General features: G+C 31.2%; 2 protein-coding genes across 2 annotated transcripts; both read right to left on the bottom strand.

Moving 5' to 3' along the window:
* Positions 1-634: 634 nt before the first annotated feature.
* LOC122602405 (elongation factor G, chloroplastic) lies at positions 635-4929 on the bottom strand. The gene is made up of 4 exons (XM_043775094.1): positions 4614-4929; positions 2747-4161; positions 1627-2139; positions 635-933 (listed from the first exon to the last, which is right to left on the bottom strand). The coding sequence occupies exons 1-4, from the start codon at positions 4861-4863 to the stop codon at positions 763-765; spliced, it is 2349 nt and encodes a 782-aa protein (XP_043631029.1). The 5' UTR covers positions 4864-4929; the 3' UTR covers positions 635-762.
* A 14122-nt stretch (positions 4930-19051) lies between these two features.
* LOC122600597 (pectinesterase inhibitor 9-like) lies at positions 19052-19805 on the bottom strand. The gene has a single exon (XM_043773346.1). The coding sequence runs from the start codon at positions 19733-19735 to the stop codon at positions 19178-19180; it is 558 nt and encodes a 185-aa protein (XP_043629281.1). The 5' UTR covers positions 19736-19805; the 3' UTR covers positions 19052-19177.
* Positions 19806-23328: the final 3523 nt, after the last annotated feature.

The raw sequence follows: 23328 nt of genomic DNA, 5'->3' as shown, positions 1-23328 counted from the left end.
ATAATTATATATGATATAACTTTCATATATTTATTATGTGTATGTTTTTTTTTTTTTATCCCATAATGGAATTTTTTATTCTTTTGATATTTTCAAAAAATAAGTCTCGCAAGTTTACATCCTTTAAATATTAGTAATTAAAATTAACTATAACTTTTTTATTATTATTATAACTCAAAACAACTAGTTAAAAGTATTGTATCTACTTTTACATTACACATGCATAAACAAGTGCAAATTTGAGAATTAGTTCATGTAATGCCATGAAATTTATGTATACGTTTACAAACCATACATATCGAGAGATATTATCTTTGTTTAATATAACTAAAAATCCGTGATTCTTTTTTAATTTGTATTCATTTCAATTTTTATACAAAAAGAGCAACCATTCGATCATGATATACATACATAATCGACCCGTGACTGGTATATAAAATGTTTTTTGTGATTCGAAGCTCCTAATAATTTTTTTAATAGTAAAAACTTGTCGTTCTAAATGTCAAAGATAACCAAGATAAATTTAAAAGTTCACAAAACTACCCACACAAGACATGGTGGAATGACCGATTCTCAAAATGGAATTCAAAAACACATCATGGTTATCTAAAAATTCAACTGGGGCACAAATTGATGAATGGATAAATAACATGTTGCTTGATATACTTTGAGTTATGACCAAAAATTGCAAGTGTATGTATTGTCCTATTTTGATATGTGAAGTGAAAAATTACCAACATAAATTACAACTGGAAAGAAAGATCAAGCAGTCACTGCTTCTTCTTTGCCGGCAGCAAGCTGGTTCTGGATGTGTTTTGGCACCTCTTCGAATTTCGCAAGTTGCATGGTGTATGATGCCCGTCCTTTCGTCATTCCCCTTAGTGTACTCACGTATTGGAACATTTCTGCTAGTGGCACTAGAGAATCCACCACCTGCAGCACAACAAACCACACAAAATTTCATTAATATACTGAAAACTGAGTCCAGTATTTGATTATAAACTTCTAACATCAACCCCACAAACGTTGGTTCTGGACCTTGTGAAGTAGAATGTGACTAGAAAATATACTCCCTCCATTTATCACTAGTGACCTTGTGAAGTAGGGGACGCATTATAGGAAGGTTGGGTACATGTAAATAGTCAAGACAGGTCATTCTTAATGTGGGCAACCACAAGTTGATTCAGGTAAGGTTGACGTGCCAACATTTGTTATCTTTTCTTTAAAATTACAGAATGTATCATATATTATCATAAAACAAAATTAATATGTAACTCGAGGTTGAAAACAGTTTTAACACTTTGGTCCTCTCTGAATTTATGTGAACTGCTTGATCCGTTTCACTTATAGGTGAGATTTACGTTTGACGCGATTTATCTAATAAATAACCAAAATTTGACCCCTTTGGTTGAAACAACCATCTCTATTGTGAAGTAACGCAAATGTCCTACCTGTCTATACAGACTCTGGCTACAGTGTGATTCACACTTACATTTATTGGTTTTGTATTTTGCGTTTTGCCTTTTCTCTCTAAATGCAAGTAGTCCAGCATTGAGTTTATTAATTTGTTTTTAGATCATTCAACTTAAATAGCAAGCTTCATGTGACAGAAATGAGTTAACATACCTTGAGACCACCAGGCTTGTCACCAAAACTATTAATCTGTCCTCTTCTGGAATTAAGATCACCAATAACATCTCCCAAATGCTCTTCAGGTGTCACAACTTCGACTCTCATAACGGGTTCTAAAATCTTGGGAGCAGCCTTCCTAACTCCTTCACGGAAAGCTCCTCTAGCTGCAAGCTGGAACGCTAGCACACTAGAATCGACATCGTGGTAGGACCCATCGGTTAACACAGCACGAACATCAACAACAGGGAACCCCGCAAGCACCCCATTAGACATCGACTCTTCTAGACCTTTCATTACACCTGGGATGTATTCTCTTGGGACTGCTCCTCCTTTGATCTCACTCTTAAACTCGTATCCACTACCTGGGTCTAATGGCTCGAACCGAACAGTTATATCTGCAAACTGACCTTGTCCACCTGACTGTTTTTTGTGAACATATTTCACTTCTGCCACACGTGAAATACTTTCACGGTAATTTACTTGTGGTGCACCTACATTCGCTTCCACCTGACAATTTGCAAACAATAAAGCGTTATGGGTGTTTAAAACAAATTCCAACAAATAAAGGGGTATGTGTTTTATAACAGATAAAGGGCAGATATTTGAATGTCTGGATAAACATATCCTGCTTCTATCAATCTATATGTTTAGTGGTTAAATACTCAGTTTCATAACTAGCTGCAGTAAAGCTGTTTATCTTAAGTAAATACAAATTTACGAATTTACCCAGTCAGTTAAACAGCATTCCAGATACTTCTACTTTAATTCACAAACCATCTCTGTTTCTCTTGAAAAACGTCATTTTTTGGTAATTTTATCTATTAATCTCTTACAAAATCAGAACTGTCAAAAAGCAAAATCTTATTAACTGATATTATATCATCCAACTGTATTTTCTAGAGCTTGTTTTATTACTAATTGATAGCACAATTCTGGTTTATTCAATATTAAAGAATCATATTCGTAACCAAATCTCAAAATTAGCCAAAATAGCATCCATACTACATAATTATCTTAATTATAAGTTAGTAAGTTACGTGGGCAAAATAGCAGATTAGATAGGTAACTACCATGAGGAAATCAAATGATACCAACACTTTCTAAGAAAACAAACCTTAAATTCCCTCTTGAGCCTATCAACAATAATCTCGAGATGCAATTCTCCCATCCCTTCAATGACCGTTTGGTTAATTTCTTCATCTCGTGAGAAGTGGAAAGAAGGATCTTCTCGTGCAAGCTTGATTAGTCCATTGGCCATCTTATCAATATCTGCCTTGGTTTTTGGTTCAATAGCAACTTTAATGACAGGATCAGGAAAATCCATTCTTTCAAGAACAATTGGCTTTTCGGGATCACATAAGGTTTCACCAGTAATGGTATCTTTTAACCCTGCAAGAGCCACAATATCACCTGTTAACGCCACCGTGACATCTTGTCTGTCATTCGCATGCATTTCAAGTAATCTCCCAATTCTCTCTTTCTTTCCCTTGTTTGAATTAATTACATAAGACCCAGCGGCAAGTTTCCCTGCATATATCCTCACGAATGTAAGTGATCCAACAAACGGGTCATTCATGATCTTAAAAGCCAACCCTGCAAAAGGTTCATCATCACTTGCAAGCCGTGATATTTCAATTTCTGGGTCATCTGGGTCGGTACCGATCATAGGTGGCACGTCAAGTGGAGATGGTAAATAGTCAACAACAGCATCCAACAATGGTTGAACGCCTTTGTTTTTAAAAGCTGACCCACATAAAACCGGCACAAAACTACCTCCTAAGGCACCTTTTCTAATTAACTTCTTAACTGTCTCTTCATCGGGCTCAACTCCTTCAAGATACCCTTCCATAACCTCATCATCTAATTCAACAATCATCTCCAGCATTGTTGCTCGGTATTCTTCAGATAATTCTTGAAGATCGGAAGGAATATCTTCATATGAAAACTTAGCACCCAACTCTTCCCCACCCCAAACTATGGCTTTCATTCTGACAAGATCCACAACCCCTTTAAAAGTATCTTCCGCCCCAATTGGGAGTTGAAGCACAAGCGGTTTAGCACCCAAATTCGTAATGATCATATCACGTGTTCTAAAAAAGTTAGCCCCAAGCCGGTCCATTTTGTTCACAAAACAAATCCTTGGCACCCCGTACTTATCAGCTTGTCTCCACACCGTCTCAGATTGTGGTTCAACACCAGCCACACTGTCAAACAAACATATTGCACCATCAAGAACCCGAAGAGCACGTTCCACCTCAAGTGTGAAGTCAACGTGACCAGGTGTATCAATGATGTTGATACGATGTTTGTTCCAGAATGTGGTTGTTGCAGCAGAAGTTATAGTTATTCCCCTTTCTTGTTCTTGCTCCATCCAGTCCATTGTGGCAGTCCCTTCGTGTACCTCACCAATTTTGTAGCTTCTACCTGTGTAGTAAAGTACTCGTTCTGTTGTAGTCGTCTTCCCTGCATCTATGTGAGCCATAATACCAATGTTGCGGTAGTCCTTCAGTGGAACCGCACGCTTTCCATCTGTATATATATCAATACAGAAACATAAATATTTTTTAAAACAACAATGTTATGCCAACAAAGCAGTACTTAATTCCCTAAATTCAAGTAATTAACTTGAAACTATTAATAAAAAAAAAAAAAAAAAAAAAAACCTCTTTTTTCTCGTCTCTAATTTCATGACTTAATTTCCGACAAGCCCAACTGGCCCGAAAACAAGCTATATATCCAAAATTCCATATAACTATACATATACATATAATTATACAATAAACCCGGAATATCTCAAAACCCGACTAAGCTACATGGCAAATTACAACTTCATGACCTAAACTAAGGCTATAAAACTAGACCACAATTAAATTCATTTCTAACATCACATAAAATGCATAAATTTATACAAAATGAAAACTAACTATATCCAAAAATTTATATAATTATACATATACATATATAATTCTTGAAAAACATACCTTCAGAACCAGCAGCCATGGCAAAAACAGATGAATTCTTCTTCTGAACATAAGAAATGGGCCTGTTTATATTAACCCGTTGTTGGGTTCCCAAGAAAGATGACGCAAGATTCCGGTGATGTCCCCGGAACTTGGTGGCCGGAGAAAGAAGGAAACGACGGGTGGGTTTGGTAGAGGAGCCACCGCCATTGTTGCCGGTAAAATGGCAGGCGGCGGCGGTTGATGACAGAGCGACAGCTTCTGCCGCCATGTTTTTTTTTTTTGTTTCGTTTTATCTTATGTTGTAAGACTATCCGCCACTCGTGAAGAAGATAACTGAAAGAAAGTTGAAATATATGAAGGGGTGGATTTTGTGTTTTTTTTCTTTATTTCTGTATTATTATTATTATTATTATTATTATTATTATTATTTATTATTATTATTATTATTATTATTATTTGATTTTAGATAATATGATTGGATAGTGTTTATGTGGTGTAGAAAATATTACAAAGTTTTATTCTTCTTGTGTATACGAATGTACTTCAAACTTCACAATTAGTTTATGTGGTGAATATATGTTTCATTTTATTATATTGTTAGTTTAGAAGATTTTTGAAAATTGTATTCTGATTTTTTATGTCTAATTATTTTAATTATTTTGCTGATTGCTTGTAAATAAAAGTTTATATTTCTTCAAAATAGCTGCTAATGTACAATGGAAGTTATTGATCTTTCAAAATTGTGAGTGGTTATTCTAATTTATGCTTATTTATAGGGTAAAGATTGTTTCATCTTAAAAATGAGTTTTGTTTTTAGTAAAAGTTTTTCACTTAGTTAATACTTAATACTCATGGATAGCTCAATAGTGTTAATTGACTAAGCAATCATTTTAGACCTAGAGCCTCAAAATTTTGTGTAGTAGGCTTAGTATTAGACTGGGTTAGGTATCATTATACAATTTATATTACAATAACATCATATGCATCAATATGTATACTTTTTTTACTGGTTGTTTAACGATAAATATCAGTTACTTTTTTTTTAATCATTGAATACTTTAACTTGTGCTAAAGAAATAGACCTCCAAAATCTTGCAACCAATGTCACATTAAACAGAAAAATAAAAACAAATTTATCGAACATTGAAGTAAACAAAATAGAAAGTTTCTTGCAACCAATGTCACGTTTTCAAAAAAAAAAAAAAACAACTTGGTCTCATAGCTTAATACGTTTCACTCAATTTGGGCTCACGGCACAAATTTAACTGGGTCAGTAAGTCAATTAGAAACGTCACCATGTTCAGTCCTTTACTCACATCATAACACTTTAAAAATGGAGAATGATGCACGTTTATGTTACACTATTCGTCTATTCCAAACACGTATACTTATCTTTAAAAGGTTAAGTTTATCGTGATAAACCTTGAACTTCTTATTTACATTTTACAAAACTTTTTAAATGGCTATATCGTTATATCGAAAATTAATTTATTAAGATGTATGTTTTTAATTTGGATGTTCTTCAATTATAGTTTTCAAAGAAAGGCGAGAGTATAATGTTTGTTGTCAAAGGGATTTGGCTTAACGGCATATATCGCTCATCCGATTAAGGAAGACATCGGTGGAATTAGGCCATTTCATGGGCTTGATTTCAAGTCCACTGGCATCGAGACAAGAAAACATTGTTCAGAACTCGCTCTTACTGAAGGGTCATTTGCTAAAAGGTTAAAAACCACAAAAAACAACTCGAAAAAACGAGATAAAACATTTTCATAGTAACTTACTAACTTACCTCAATTTCTTGACAGTGTTGGATATGACGTGACGTCACGGATGATAATAGTTGTAAAATACATCGAAGTGGTCATACATAATATGCATTTATTATGGATTGTTATTTGTATATTTTAAAATAAATTTTTTTTATAAACTATACATACTGTATGAGTTAAAGTTTAGTTTTTTACTAGAAATAAACACCCGCGTGTTGCCGCGGAGCTTTTATAGTAACGTCGTGGACAATGATTCATTAAGCTTAAACACATTGCCGCAGATTATATTACACACCTTGCGACGAGTCTCAAGTAGATTATCTTTTCAGATGACAATGTTTTGGTACAAATTTGATAAAATCACCAACAAACATTTATTTGACATTGTAACAATAAAACATTTTATTGATAGGCTAAAATGTAAAAGATAAAAACTTTAGGGGGTTAAATGGTAAAGACGTAAAAGTTGATGGGCTAAACTGTAAAAGGAAAAAACTTTGGGGGTTAAAAAGTAAAGAGAAAACTTTAGGGAGTTAAAATGTAAAGTAGTAAAAGGTGATGGGCTTAAATTTGGGGGTTAAAAAGTAAAGGAAAAACTTTAGGGAGTTAAAATGTGAAGTAGTAAAAGGTGATGGACTTAAATATAAAAGGTAAAATATTTAGGGTTTAAAAGGTAAAGAGTTCAAAGTTGCATGTATGTGTAGTTGTACCATGTGCATAGAAACTTGTAAAAAACCAGTTGGTTTTTACTATATATATAAATTATCTTTTCAGATGACAATGTTTTGGTACAAATTTGATAAAGTCACCAACAAATATTTATTTGACATTGTAACAATATAACATTTTATTGATAGGCTAAAATGTAAAAGATAAAAACTTTAGGGGGTTAAATGGTAAAGACGTAAAAGTTGATGGGCTAAACTGTAAAAGGAAAAAACTTTGGGGGTTAAAAAGTAAAGAGAAAACTTTAGGGAGTTAAAATGTAAAGCAGTAAAAGGTGATGGGCTTAAATTTGGGGGTTAAAAAGTAAAGGAAAAACTTTAGGGAGTTAAAATATGAAGTAGTAAAAGGTGATGGACTTAAATGTAAAAGGTAAAATCTTTAGGGTTTAAAAGGTAAAGAGTTCAAAGTTGCATGTATGTGTAGTTGTACCATGTGCATAGAAACTTGTAAAAAACCAGTTGGTTTTTAGTATATATACTAGAAATAAACACTCGCGCGTTGCCGCGGAGCTTTTATAGTAACGTTGTGGACAATGTTTCATTAAGCTTAAACACGTTGCCGTAGATTATATTACACACCTTGCGGCGAGACTCAAGTAGATTATATTTTCAGATGACAATGTTTTGGTACAAATTTGATAAAGTCACCAACAAACATTTATTTGACATTGTAACAATAAAACATTTTATTGATAGGCTAAAATGTAAAAGATAAAAACTTTAGGGGGTTAAAAGGTAAAGATGTAAAAGTTGATGGGTAAACTGTAAAAGGAAAAAACTTTGGGGGTTAAAAAGTAAAGAGAAAACTTTAGGGAGTTAAAATGTAAAGTAGTAAAAGGTGATGGGTTTAAATGTAAAAGGTAAAATCTTTAGGGGGTTAAAAGGTAAAGAGTTCAAAGTTGCATGTATATGTAGTTATACCATGTGCATAGAAACTTGTAAAAAACCAGTTGGTTTTAGTATATATATAAATAAATGTCAACTTCCTAGGTTTAGACTTTAGAGGTTATAATATAATCCTAAGGGGCAGTTTGGTTCGCAGAATGTTTTTGAAGGAATTGAAATTTGTTAAAGGAATTGGAATTTGAAGGAATTGGAATCTGAAAGTTATAAAATCTGTGTTGTGTTTGGTTGATAGAATTCAATGGAATTGAGTTAATGGAATTCAAAGATAAAATATATCAAATGACTAAATTAACCTTTGGTATACTTTTATAATATAAATCATTTTTATTTCAATAACTTATTTATATACATAGACTATAATAATAATAACAATAATATAAATAATAATAATATACATAGATATATACGACATAATCACACAAACAAATTAAACAAATAAGTAACAAACATCTCACTTTCATTTCACTGTAAAAGTAAAACCTCCATGGCTCCATATTCGATATCCCCTTCTCTGCACACACTCTATCTATTACACACATGGAGGTTTTTGTTCCAGCATACAAACAAAATTGATTCATCTCTTCGCTTGGCACATGCTATTTTCTACACATACACCTTTTGTTTTTCAAGCCGCCGTTTCCGTCTGTCTAAAAGTAAGGTTTTTCCGGCAGATCTATGTCTATAACAAAGATTCATGGGCTGTTTCCATCTTGTCCTTAGAGTGTAACGAAGATCTATGGTTATTTGCATCAATCGTTAAGGTATCTCCGACAGTCAACGACGTTGGATGTTGATGGTGGTTTTTCTGTGATGGTGGTGGATGGTTATGAATTTCAATATCGGTGGTAAGAGACCAGGCATGACTAATCCTATCATGTCTTATTAAACATGAGCCAATTCCATTGGAATGTAAAACTTTCCTTGGCTATATAGAAGGAATTCCAAATTCAATGTTTTAAGGAATTTGTTGAAAAGTTTGAGATTCCAATTCCATCATGTATCCCAACCAAATATGGTTATAAATGGAATTCACATTCCAATTCCAAAGAATTCTTGAGAATTCCATGAACCAAACACCTGCTAAAGCTATTGGGTCAGTGTTATACTGTTAATATAGTAATAGTTGTCCTAGAGATGTGAAGGGAATTCATGAGTGGCACAGAGAATTTCTTTTACATTGAAATTAGTTAGATTCATATGTTTTTAAACTTGTAATATGAAGTGAAAACTGAAAACGACCGTGTCAACTATTATTACGTCATTTTCATTTATTGTTGTGCGATATTTCAAAAAAAACTGAAAACTAACGTATCATATGTTGACTGGTATTAAAAAGCGTCCATATATGATATATCAAAATTGCAAAATGGATTGGTGTGTATTGATAGGTTTTAGGAAGTCCACGAGGAGGAGTTCTAAGCCAATCATAAATGGTGATTCGTGGTCTGAAACGGGCCTCCAAAAACACACCGATGTGGGCCGGGCTGAAAATGAACACAGAAATCAAATTATCAAAATACTTGTGTAATGAAATATGAGTATATCAAAGAGTTAAATTTCTTTATTTCTGTTTTTCATATAACATCACGATGACGATACCACCATAAGTGATAAGTCATAACCATATTGATGTTGGGTGTCAAAAGTTTTTAATCAATAAAAAATAATCTGACTTTATTGTTAAGTTTTTATACGTTATCTAAAAATGACATACTTTTTTGGCGTAAGTACGTGATATATGAATAAATATAATCCAACAACATTTCTATTGCAAGTCTTAGAAAATGTTTGGAGACAAAGATGCATCATGCACGTACACTATTGAATTATGGCTAATACATATAACTTTACATATTGTTTCCATCATATTATTATTAATATTTTATGGCAAGTTAGATTATAATTAAAATAGGAACGTAATATAATATTTAGCAAATCTTAAAAATTTATTCAATATTGATTTAAAAAGATATCCTAAAAAAAGATGACTTGTTTTAATTTTTTTCTTTTCTTTATTTTTCGTTGTTATATATATACTAGTCCTAATACTCGTATGATGTACGGTAGCTATATATATTGTATCATAAAATTTTTTGAATATGCCTCATTCATGATTCGTGAGTATGAAATAAACTGTAGTTAAAGTAAATCGATGATCGAAGCTAAATTATAATAAACAATAATGATAAATACAACATATGTTTAGTTAGAGTTCTGAATTTACCTTAAATTTTTAGAATCGTATCAAAATCTGAACTTGTAAACATAGTGAATAATGACAAATAGCATTGTGATTTCGGATCGTAAACTCAAAGTTTTGAAGTCTTCATGTTAATAACTTGACTATAAGTAATATAATATAACTAATAAATTTAGAAAAATTGGCAAAATGCTTTGTATGATACTATTAGATAAACACTAAATTTTAATGAGTGGGCATTACTAACACAAACATATTATTATCATTTTTAATTTAAAAAATATATCACTCTATCCATTCCAATATAAGTGTTACATTTTCACTTTTATTTATTTAAATAGTGCTAGCTTAATTAAATTAACGGTATTACTGCATGTCCATTTTGTAAAACATTATTAGCCCTAATATTGTTTTCAAAATTTAACGATAAAGTTGTCATCTCATAATTATGTTATAATTTTATAATTGGGTGTGAGTTTTATTATGAACACTTATTTTAAAATAAGTGAGATAAATATTTAGTGGCCTTGGTCATTGTCATATCATGTTGATCTATTTTATAGTTAATTACTATAATTTAATTTAATAATTTTATTTTTTATAAAAGGAAAAAATTAATGTTTTTTTGAGAATTTTATTATTACATTAAATAAAATTATATTTAACTTTACATCGTTGTTATATAACAAAATAACAAACATATTTTACGAATCATTTACTAAAAGAAAACTTTTTTAAATATTAACATTATCATTTTTCGTTAACGAGTATATTTTATTTTGCTGTTAGAAAAATCTATATTCTATTTTATATTATCTTTATACAATGATATATATAATATATATCTTATTAACCATCTCTAATACAAAAACATTTTTAAAATATTTATATTATCATATTTCAACATGCCTTTATTTATAATTACTAATTATTATGAAAGCTTAATATGTTTATCATGGGTATAACGCGGAAAAAAAATCTAATTACAAGCTTAATATGTTTATAATTACTAAATTCTTTTATGGAGAAATAAAGACCGTTCGATGAGTTCAAACTTTTAGTTAAAACCTTTAAATCGAAATAATTGTATTATATCATTTTTATTATTAAGTAAACACAATATTATTATCCAGTTGAATAATATACCAGTATATGGTTAAGAATAAATATTATAAAAAAAATACAATACAATCATTGACTCTATACCTATAAATTATATGTGTAATAATTAAATTATATTGCCAAGCATCAATAATACAAATATTATTGTTCCGGATTGAAAAAATATACAAAGTTTATAATTTAGTTTTGTTTTAACTACTATTTACTTTTGAAAGTAACATGTTAAATTAATTATAATACCACATTCATTTTAATATTTTTTTTAAGACAATATACAATATACGTTTAATATCAACATGTTTTATGTAATAATTACTAATTAGGCTACTACAAAAGATTACTATATTTATCTCGCGTATTACACGGGAAAATAACCTAGTAATGAGATTAAAACGAAGTGGAAAAAACTCCTTCCAAAGAAGATTAATATCTTTATTTGGAGGATGAGGCGTTAGAGACTTCCGACTTCTTTAAATTTATTCACGGAATAGATGTTACGACGGTAAACTGTCAGCTTTGTCAAATTGGCGTTGAATTTATGGATCACATTTTTCAGCAATGCTCGGTTACTACTACCACAAGGAGTCTCCTTTCTTCGTGGATCAAGTATGACATCCCAAATCTATCATAGGAGGAGGTGTTGAATTGGTGTGAAAACCTTAGCAAGCCGGCAAATATTCGTATGAGACTTGAAGCTATTCTATTTGTGTGGTGGTGTTACATTTGGAAGGCGAGAAACAATGCTATTCACAAAGATGAACGAGAGAATAATGTGTCCATCTTCAACTCAATTGTCACGACTTCTTTTTTGTGGATTAGTAATCGCGATAAGAAAGTCAAGGTTTCATGGGAGAGTTGGATCGAATATCAACCCTCTAGCTACCGATTAACGAGTTGTCCTGGTTCTTCAACTCGGCTCATCCTTGCTTTTATTAATTGTATTTTGGTTGGCATGGTTGGTCTTGCAGTGTCCTCGAAACTTGTTTGGGATTGCATTAAAAACACCATGAAGTGAAAACCGGTGGTTTTGCCTTCATTGGTGAGGTTTTTTCTTGTGTCTTGAACAACCGTACTTGCACAAGTTTTTTTCAATCTTCTTGCAATCTTAGCAGCTAAAGTTTCGAGTAGGTTCTAAAATGTGTTTTAGTGTTGTATTTCTAGAATATGTACATTTTTAATCACTAGCGCCTTGCTAGTTTTGGTCTGTTATATATAATATTCGCCGTTAAAAAAATAAAAAATTATAATCCAACATTCATACGAAGGACTTCAGCTTTCGGTCAAACTGGCATTTTGAGAGTCACTTAGTAACGTCATTACAGATGAAAATTGTCAGAATCGGGTATAACTTTAGCATAACAACTTTCTAAATGGCTCGAAATTTGTTCCAAGGTGGTTCATGGTATATTCTCAAGATAGCAAATATTACATGTTTGTTTAATGATCTTCTAATATTTTTATCTAAATCTAAAAGTTAGTTAAAGATAAGTAAGTCCTGACAAAAATTTTTAAAAAATAAAAACTTTATGTAGTTCCATTGGACCACCATATACACAAGAGTCTAATAACACCAATATATACATTTATTTATACACTTCAATAAAAAAAATTTACTGTTCTTAAATTCCGCTAAATATACGACGGGAGACCTTTTTCTAATGTTGTTGTAAATGGAATTATGATTCTTTATTTGGTAGACGTACACGAATGATTAGTTATTACTTCCATTCACTTGAATTATAAATGCTTCATCGTAAAGATAAAGCGATAATGCAGAATTAGACAAAATGAGATCCTGGTGATGGAGGAAATCATTGCCCCATCTACATGATTACGTAGATTTTAATAGTTTTTTTTAGAACATAGGCTACGAATCCCTACATTATATAAATCTTACTTCAAAATTTGTTAGTTAGTGCTTATATGACATACTTAAAAATGCAAAAAAGCCTAAAAATCATTACAATATTACTCCTTGGAAGGTCCACGGATTAGTTACTTTTATAAGAAGTTCAAATTTTCGAAAACGGATTAGTTATGCTTTCAAGAAGTTCAAATTTTCGAAAATTTGAATATGTAACCGTTCGTGTATTGCTTGTGGCGGTTACTTCCTTGCAAGTCTATGTATATATAAGGCCACTTCCATTCAGTTTTAAGGCATTTCAAAACGTAAACACATAACAGATCAATTTTAGCATGACTTCACTAAACCATGTTTCAATTAGAAATTTGCGTCCAAATAATAAGCCATGTACGATAACGGTTATAATTTGCGGCTATGGAAGCAACCTCTATATGGAGATGTTAATAACATAGGTAGTATTGAGATGATCCTGATGGACGAACATGTAAGTATTCATTGTTTGTGAATTTTTCTTTTTTGATTAGATTACTTTTTAACATAACATTTTTTCGAATTTATAACTAGCTTTTTAACATTCTAATGTATAAACATTTTCATTTTGACAGTTTGATAAAGTGGTTGTTGTTGCAACAATCAGTTTTATTCCAACCGACCAGTTATGGTATTCAATGGAATGTGTGAACTGTTCTCAAGAAGTTTAGTTGACCGATCTCTACATGGATGCAGTCGACATTATTGATGCTTTAAGAGACAACAAAATGTGGATTTGTTGTTCATGTAACAAGGAAGGAGTTCTCATCAATCCTAGGTATATATTTATATTTCATATTAAAACTCTATGATCATTAAGTTGTGTGGTAAAATTGTATCTCTGTTTTTTTTTTTTTTGGTAGGTTTAATGTGCAAGTTAGGATTGTAGATGCCACTGATGCTATTGGAGTTAAAATGAATGATCAACAAATTTCAAATCTTATACAAAGAACAACCTATCATATTTGTGATGAAAATTATGAGGTATATTTGGTTTATTTTAGTGCTAAATAAGACTTTTCTATGCATTTTAAGTCATTACTTTTTTTTAAATGGTCATTAGTTGTAATAGAAGTACATTTACTTTGCTACATGCATGCCTGAACTAGTGTTAAAGAAATTATTTAAGGTTATAGCGCATCCACGTGGGTCTATATATCAAGGTGGGGGAAATTCATAATACCTATCACATCCAGGTAACCAACATAATCTTTCTTATATGCGCCTACTATGGGCAATCAATTTTATAATTTCTCTCCGGCGTGCAATGACGCGTTTTAAACCCCCGTGTATCATTAATAAATCCCAAGGTATATATAGCATTCTTCTTCTTTAAATTAATCAACTCATAAGAATACTTTTATTATGTCCAACTCAGTTATATTTATTTATTGATACAATCTTAAAATAAGGTTTAAGAAAAATTATTTAGGGTTGTCCGTGCATCGCACGGGGTCTAAGCACTAGTAGTCTTATAAGCTAAAGTCTTGTCTTTCTATAGTTGTAAAACATGTCACTATCAATGACGCTGTATCGTTCTTACAAATTTTATAATAAAAACATGAACTTATTCAATTAAGATTTGCGAAATAATTAGGTAATTGAAAATTGTTCGTAATGCGGCCGGTATAATGTCAAATTCCATAAGAAAAATCATGTATAATCAAATAAAACTTATATTAAGATAGATAAAATTTTAGAAAATTTAGAAGAGAAAATTAATTTGTTTTATATATAACTTTGAACCCATTATTAGTGACAGTGTGACACGTATATATATACATGAGGGCATAAATGTCAACTATTACATGTATAAAAACACATCTTTTAGAAAATACCTTTATTAATGAGAATGTAAAGTTCGATAAAGTGGTTTTAACTTATAACTTATGGTTTTGCTAAGCAATATCAGATAAATTCAATAAGATATTGATGAAAATAATAATTTTCCGAGGGATCAATATGCATAAACTTTGCATAACAAAAAGGTAAAAAAACTGATGCATAAATATTGAACAAAACAAACTAACATGGTACACCGAAAGCAATTATTTGTTACTCATGAAAATGGAGGTAGACTGGACTATTATATGGGGCGAAGTTAGCAAACCCATGTCCCACGACATTATGGTCCAGCCAAAATTGTATGGCCATATAAAACATAACCGACGCATATATTTTTCATTTTCTTATAACATAAAGTATCTTATCTTATATGTTACGCGTTGCGGCGGTAAGATGGTAAAGGTTATGAGTCATAGGAGGTGATATGTCATAGCCAAATGCCTCAGCCGTACGGGCTCCGCCCTCTGATTTAAAAATTCGTCGAAAGTATATCGAATAACATCTCCAATGAAAGAGCATGAAATTTCAAGAACACCCATATAATTTTTATAACTTATCGATGTACGGTTTTTGAGAAAAAAGATTTTGAATGAATTGGAAGAATACTCGATTTATGAAGGAGAGAGAAAAAAAATGATTGGTTGAGATTTGAGGAGAAAAATGGGTGTTAGGTAAATATAGAATTGATATATAGACATTTTAAGAAAGTAAATGTTGAAACTTAAAATGTAGACATGAAGATTTTTTTTACTATAATATAGTATAGATATAGATATAGATATAGATATAGATATAGATATAGATATAGATATAGATATAAATAATAATAATATAGTATAAATAAATCATCAAATTTGCTTGAAAGAGTAAAATATCATGCATATTTCCTTTCACATATTTTAATTAAATTGTTTTGAGGGATTTGGATATAAACAATGGGTATAAAAGTATTTGATTGAGTTTTGTAAACGAGAGTAGTTTTAAAACATGGGTATTATTTACATACATCAAAATCAAATGGTGGGCTTTATCTAATTTTTTTAAGTCCCGTATATCTCTTTATCTTTCCCCCTTTTAATAATTTTTTATCACTTATGAATAAGTTAATTGCAAGGACGATCCTTGTAGTTTGCATCCTTTCGCATGTCCTGTCCCTTTGCTTGATTATTAGACGAATCCGTTAAAGACCTTCATTAGGCATTAGTAACATTAACCACCCTCAACAACAAAAGAAAAAAAAAGTCTGAAATACCATTATTATTATTTTTAAAAGGGGGTAATTACTCGCGGTTTAGCATATATGTTTGTTTAATCGCACCTACGTTATAGATTTCTTTTGTCGAATAAATCCTTAATTTAAACCTCTAGTGAGATCCTCTATCACCTAAAATTCCCGAGGAGAAACTCACCAGACTCACCATATGTAAAAATTAATATCTGTACAAATATTTTAAGGGTAGGATTCGAAACTCTTACCTTTTGTGAGGAAATGGATATCCTTACCATTTTTACCATTTGGTATATTTCTTGATGTTAATTAGTTTATTATACTAACCTACCAATTAATAACACCTTAACTAAACATTAATAATCCCCTTTTATTTTTTAATTTATATAGTTTCTCCCATGTACTACACAAAGACACACTTCTAAACGCATATTGATTTTCGAACACACACAAAATACACATTAACCTTTATCATTTTTCTTGGATCCTGCAAATTCTAATTGTTGATGATGGTATTCGGTTACCTAAAATAATTTCAAAACTATCAGAAATATATAAACACTTACTAAGGGAATCGAAAAAAGTAAAAAAACTTTTAATACACCACTATGGAATTATTCATCCATATTGAATGAACCACAAGCATTGTCTTTTTCAAATCGGTTCCTCTTACTATGGTTAAACTGCGAGCATTGTATTTTGAAAACTTTAATCAACCCGTTTGGTCTGATTTACTATGTTAGTATCGATTGGTGGTGTTGATATGAGAATAAATGATTATACTTTGGCAGCCCAAGGTCTGGGCGAAACCGGAGTTCTACTTAACTATACAGCAAAGGACATATTGTTGCTTTTCTTGTACACGACTAGACACTCCTTAATGGCCATATTTGATAGCGGCTAATAATCTGCCAATGATCGGAGTATCGTATCGACTCAATGAGGGAGAAAAGATTCGTGAAAATGTATGTAAAATGTGCTTATATATATATATATATGCTTATCTATACTCTTTATTAAAAATTATGTTGGGGTGTTGAAAAGTTTACAAATGTGGGACATGCAATTTTATTCTTTTACCCTTCCTCTTATAACAAAACACAAATATTTCTATTCTCTTTATCTCTCTACCAAAACAATGTACCAAAACAACACACACTCTCTTTATTTCCGTCAATAACCATCGCCGTCGTCCAACATCACCAACACCCCCGCCACCTTCGTTTACAATATCCGCCGCTACGCGCAGGTACCATGCTCGTGTCTATAAAAGGAGTTGCATATTTGTTTTTCAAAATCTATGGAAAATAGTTAATACAGTTTGGTAAATGTATTTTAGTCCTTTTTTTTTTTCCCCTTAATGTCAATTTGGATGTATAATGTTAAGAGTACAATGAAGTTTTTAGAATGGATCTTACTAATGACATGGACAAAATATGCAAAAATATAAAACAAGAAGGACCATATTTACATTTAACTCTTATCTTAAAATACCCATAAGTTGTTCATAATGAAAAACCCAACGGATTCTTCCAATGTATTAGTTCTACGTCCAATGGAATTCACAAGTATAGTCAAACCTACACAACAAATTAAATACGTTAACAATTCAAGTAATACTTAATTTTAATTTAAGAAAAACCTGAGTTATTCAAACCTGGTGTACAAAATATAATTTATCAATCGATGGTGACGTTTTGTTTATGCTCCAATATTTTTATGGATAAAACTATATAAATATGACCATGAATGGCTGTAGAATTTCATGAATAAACATTACGTTTTGTTTAATAATTGATGAGCTATATTTAACTTGACTTTTGTTATTTTATGCTCTTTGAGGTAGGGTCAATCTGGCTTTTAGAGACATTAAGTTGAATACGTTTATAAAAAGCCACGGTTTTGGTAGTTATGACATAAACGAATCACGAGACAGGGTAAGTACATTATGTATTGAGATATTATATTTGCGTCTAAGTAAAAAAAAAAATTCGTTATCCCATAGCCGCCATTAGTAATTCATGACTCAAATATTAATTCACAAACACACTCGTTATTTTATGTTAAGTAAGAATCCATAAATTACAAATGGGGGCTATGTTATAATTATTTATTGTATTAATAAAATGGAAATAATGTTTAAACTTACAGTAAAAGTGTTGTAATCATGTAGGTTGGTTTTTATTTAAGTCCAGAATGTGTTTGGGGTGAATAATTAATACCCCTTCCGTCACATTTTAACTATTTTATTTTGGATTTTCAAGTTTTCTTTTTCTTTTTTTATTTTTTTAACAATTCTGACCGTAAATATCTTTATTTGTGTTATATATATCAAGAAAAAAATATATTTAAAACTCAGTCCACTCATATATCTTATTATAACAAGTGTTGTAAAATAGAAACAAAAATAATAACGAACAAATTTGATGATATAAAACTTTACAAGTTAAATTTGAACCATTAAAATGAGATGAAGGGGTAACAAAAGGCCAACATTCAGTGACTCAATGCCAAGACTTAGTTTCACCGACTAGAGAAAAAATTTCATATAGATCAAAAGTTCAAATTAACTTTCACCGGTTAAGGTAAAACTTGTGTGCTTCATCATGTGAATCATAGATCATGGTATGCTATGGATATATTTAGTAAAACTAAAAGTAACTCTTTTATATAATTTACACGAATCGCATCACATGCACATATAAAAAAAAAAGGCACAAATGTGTGCATACCTGTTTTTATGCTCTATTAATTGACACTAGTATTACCAATGAATCAATTATTTGATAGCATGAATGGACAATGTGAAAATTTTATACATTCGAGTATAAATATTTAATTTGTACCGTGACATACAATCTGATAAATTCTCCAATAATTGACTGATTAATTATCCCTTGGCATAGTTGTTGACAAATGCCAGTGCGATACTAGCCAAATGCGCAATCTTCGTAACATGTGTGCGAACCACGAATTTAACCTCTTTGTTCATATACTTATCAGAAAAACCATCCGTACATGTATCATCATCCGTGAGCGCCGCACTGACCCATGTTTCTATACTATTCATATTAAACAAGAAATCGGATCCAGATCGGATTTTACCCATTTCTACCATGGACAAGTGGAGTTGGTAGGCCGAATCATCGATTTCCTCTAGGCAATCTTTCATTGCAGCCATTTCTTTGTGTGTCAATTTGTGGGTTTTTGAGTAAGCTATTAATTTTTTTGTGGTGGTCCGTGTAGTGCTAAGTGTTGCAGCTAGCGCGGTTTGGGCCAAGAGTCTTGGGCTTTTATGGATTCTTGTGGCGAATCGTGAAAGGTACACGTAACAAAGCCCAGGGTACAACGTGGTGTTGCATGATTTATAGATGTAATTGGTGTTGTTGGATGTTGTTGGGGTTATGGTTAGGCTGAATATGAGAAATGCTAAAATGGTTTGCCACATCTCTTTATGTGAATTATATTATTCTTGGTTTAGTCTTTAGCTAGAGAGAAGTGAAGACAAGAGAGAATAGGATGCAATATATGGGCAAAGATTGAGTACATCATGATTATGGTCTTGTGGGTACCGAATTTTATGTCGCAATCTCAATATATTGTCTTGTTGCCATTAACCCTTTAAACTTCTGATTGGATGCATGACTCGATTCCTGATATTTTTATCGACATTTTACAATATATTAGTTATGGGACATGCCTTTTTCATTTCCTTAATTTTTCTTAAAAAGGGTCTTAAAATATGTGAAACATTAATACGCATACATGTAGTTTATATGGCTAAGGCGGAACCCATAACATAAATTACCACCATCACTGATCATCCTCTCTAATATAATGATAATATATTTATGTGTATGTGGGAACATCGTGGTAACTCCAATTCATTAACCAAATTAAAATGGATTATTTATACCGAACAGTTATACCCAAAATTATACCCTTTGATTGGGTGGCCGGGCCACTCGAAGATAGTAACTCATTGTCCTTACATAGTTCCGGTTAAAGTTGAAGGGTCCAATTAGCAAAAACCTTTATTACGATTGTTTTTATTCATTTTTGTTGTTATTAAAATTTTTAATCCATTATAAACTCTTGTTTCGTCTTGAATATTTTTAAGTTAACAGATACTCAAACGCTGACCTCACAACAAGTTGTGAACCTATAGCGATGATAAATGTCGTGGCAGTTTGCCGTTATCCACTTATCCTATCCTAATAGTGCGATTACTAGCTATTCGAACAAAGACAAAATGTTTGGTAATAGCATATAACCAGAAATAATGTACCCTCTAACTTTTGAGGGTATCGGTATAATAAGGTTATCTAACCATGTTTCTGTTATACTGTATATACTCTATCAATATATAGATATTCACATATGATTAATAATTCTTAGTTATAGCTATTGGGGTGTTAGTCCAATATTTAGGGAGTTTTTTCACAATGTGGTTTTTTTATTTAGGGTCTCAAATTCGAATCTTTTCACATGCAAATGTGGTAAGGGGCCTTAGCAATGCTATACTCATCTAACACATAAAAGCCAACACTTCAAGGCATTGTCAGGAGTCGAATCGACATGAACGCATTCGTGTGAGGGGTGTTATAGCTATTAATCTTTTGCTGTCTTTAAATTTTTTTTTTTACTTATAGATATTTATTGCACGTTGTTATTATGTCAAGAAACCGATGTGTTATTGTCACATTTATCTAACCTCACCCCCACCTCTTTTCCATCATTATTGTCACCCCCGTTTGCTTTTAGTGTGATCGTGATGACGTTGTTTAGTCCCCCACATATAAGATGATTATAGATTCAAAACTTAATTATATGTTTTTATTTTAGTTGGAACCAAGACCTGGTTTCACTCATTTTAAGATAAAAAGTATAAAATTACTTAAAATTGATGTTTTGTTATTCATCAATTGCATTTACATCTTAACTCTTAAGCATGGATACAAAGAATTTATATGAATTTACTGTTAATCTTTTAAAGTATTATCACTAGAATGCCACGTATATATGTATAATTAATTAACAAGGTTCTAGACTTCTAGTGATCGACAAAATATCTGAATGTGGGAAGAGATCAAGACTTTTAATTAATTTAATAGATGAATATTTCCAACATTTTATGTAGTATATGATATAATATAATGATAATGATTTATAGAAGACGGACAAGAATAGCTTATTTTAAAACCATGCCGACTACCAGAAGCTATTTAATAATTATTATATGTGGAATATAGATGAGCCAAAAATAGATGGTGTAGGACAATCTTTTAAAAACCAGTATTTTAGTCGTATCGTTGTATAAAAATTTTCTGGTATTTTTGGTCTGACATGACTATTTAAATTTTTTTTTTAAAAAAAAAATTTACAAAACTTGTTACAATTTAACAAAAACAGTCAAAATATATCAAAATAAAACCAAATAGGTATTTCATAACAAAAAATAAGTTTTAAGGTTCACATATAACAAAAAATAACATTACAGTATCATAAAAATAATTTTAAAAAAATAAAAAAAATGAAAATAACAAGACGGTAATACTAAAAAGTACCAAGAATACCAAAAATACCTACCGGTATTGAATACTGAAAATACCAAAAATTATCGGGCTTAAAATACTGGAGTATCCTTCAGTACTTATAATACCGGTTATACATGCCAATATATACTTGTATCTAGAACATTGGTGCAGGAACATATATAACTGTATAAACTCACCCACAAATATAATATCGTGTATGTATACGACTTATTTATGACTACAGCTGTAGCACCCGAGTTATTTTGATATAGGTGGTCTAATTGAGGTTTTATTTGTGACAATTCTAGTCGTAAGTCGTAACTAGTCCAAGATATACTTGGGGTTTTGAACTTGATAAGATACAAGTCTTTTGAGCATTAGGTTGTCTTAGTGGTGGTTTCGTTCTTTTAACCATGATAGTTGAAAACTTGAAATACATGACATCTTCATTACATTAATATATATATATATTTTTTAATAATAAAACTATGTTAATAATTAAAAATGCCTTTTAAAGTCTTTTAATTTGGAAGCAGAGAAACGTTGTCTACTTCGAGGCATGCCAACCTAGTAGTTACGAAGTGTTCTCATCGATTGTTTCATTATCTTTTCTTTAGGTGTCCAAGCGTTGCAAGTCTTTTAATTTTTCGTGGTCCACTTGGATTATTAGTCCAAGTTTTTTGATGTAATTCTTCGGCATCTTGCCGAAGACTTTTTTTTTCATTGTTAATACAATCTGGTTGTTCTAAAAAAAAATGCCTTTTAAAGTAATAGTGGACAATCTTTCATGACAAAGTGCGAACCATTTTTCTTAATTATTCATTCAGTTAACCAATAAAGATGTGAAAATGCTAGCTAACTTTCTCTTTAAACCATCATAATTGCTTTCCTTCTCATTATGTATATTTGGGACAAGATGTTATTATTGGGGATGTTTGCTAGTAGTGTGAGGCGGTATTTAAAATCAGTTGTTTGTCGGTCATGTCCAAATTCTAAAGTTTAAACAAAAAGAACGGTACTAAATAATAAAGAAGAAAAATTCATGGTACTTCGAAGCAAAGTTACAAATTAAAAAGTGATCTAACAAAAAATGACACTGGTTTACCCTCGGTATATAAAAGGAAAGTGGGTAATGACTAATGACCGCCAAAACTTAAAATTTTGGATTGGGGATTATATCGGAAATTAGGCATACACCTCAACGTATAATCCGCGATTGTCATGGGCTCAATGCCAACAATCAAGATCGATGTGTATATTAGCTTTCTACTCTAACAAAAACGAGGACAAGTCCAAATGGGCTTAATAATGGGACGGACGTGAGTGAATCGGAAGTGTTAAAGGAGATCATAGGCAAAATACATCGATCTTCACTCATTCAAATTGCATCTTTGCTATTTTATATGCTACTCATATAAGACTCCTTTTGATTTACTCGTATTTATTAAGGTACTAATTACTAAATGTCAGATATATTTAGCAATAAAGCATAGCGAACTCAACC

The sequence above is a fragment of the Erigeron canadensis genome, chromosome 5 (assembly GCF_010389155.1).
Source record: "Erigeron canadensis isolate Cc75 chromosome 5, C_canadensis_v1, whole genome shotgun sequence".
Lineage (NCBI taxonomy): Eukaryota > Viridiplantae > Streptophyta > Magnoliopsida > Asterales > Asteraceae > Erigeron > Erigeron canadensis.
This window is presented reverse-complemented; position numbering and strand designations above follow the sequence as displayed.

Bases quoted from the DNA above. Each gene is read 5' to 3' on its own strand.
- LOC122602405 (XM_043775094.1), bottom strand. From the start codon at position 4,863: ATGGCGGCAGAAGCTGTCGCTCTGTCATCAACCGCCGCCGCCTGCCAT. The intron at 4,162-4,613 runs GTATGTTTTTCA...ATATATATACAG, and splicing joins CATGGCTGCTGGTTCTGAAG to ATGGAAAGCGTGCGGTTCCA. The intron at 2,140-2,746 runs GTTTGTTTTCTT...GCAAATTGTCAG, and splicing joins GGCTCAAGAGGGAATTTAAG to GTGGAAGCGAATGTAGGTGC.
- LOC122600597 (XM_043773346.1), bottom strand. From the start codon at position 19,735: ATGTGGCAAACCATTTTAGCATTTCTCATATTCAGCCTAACCATAACC.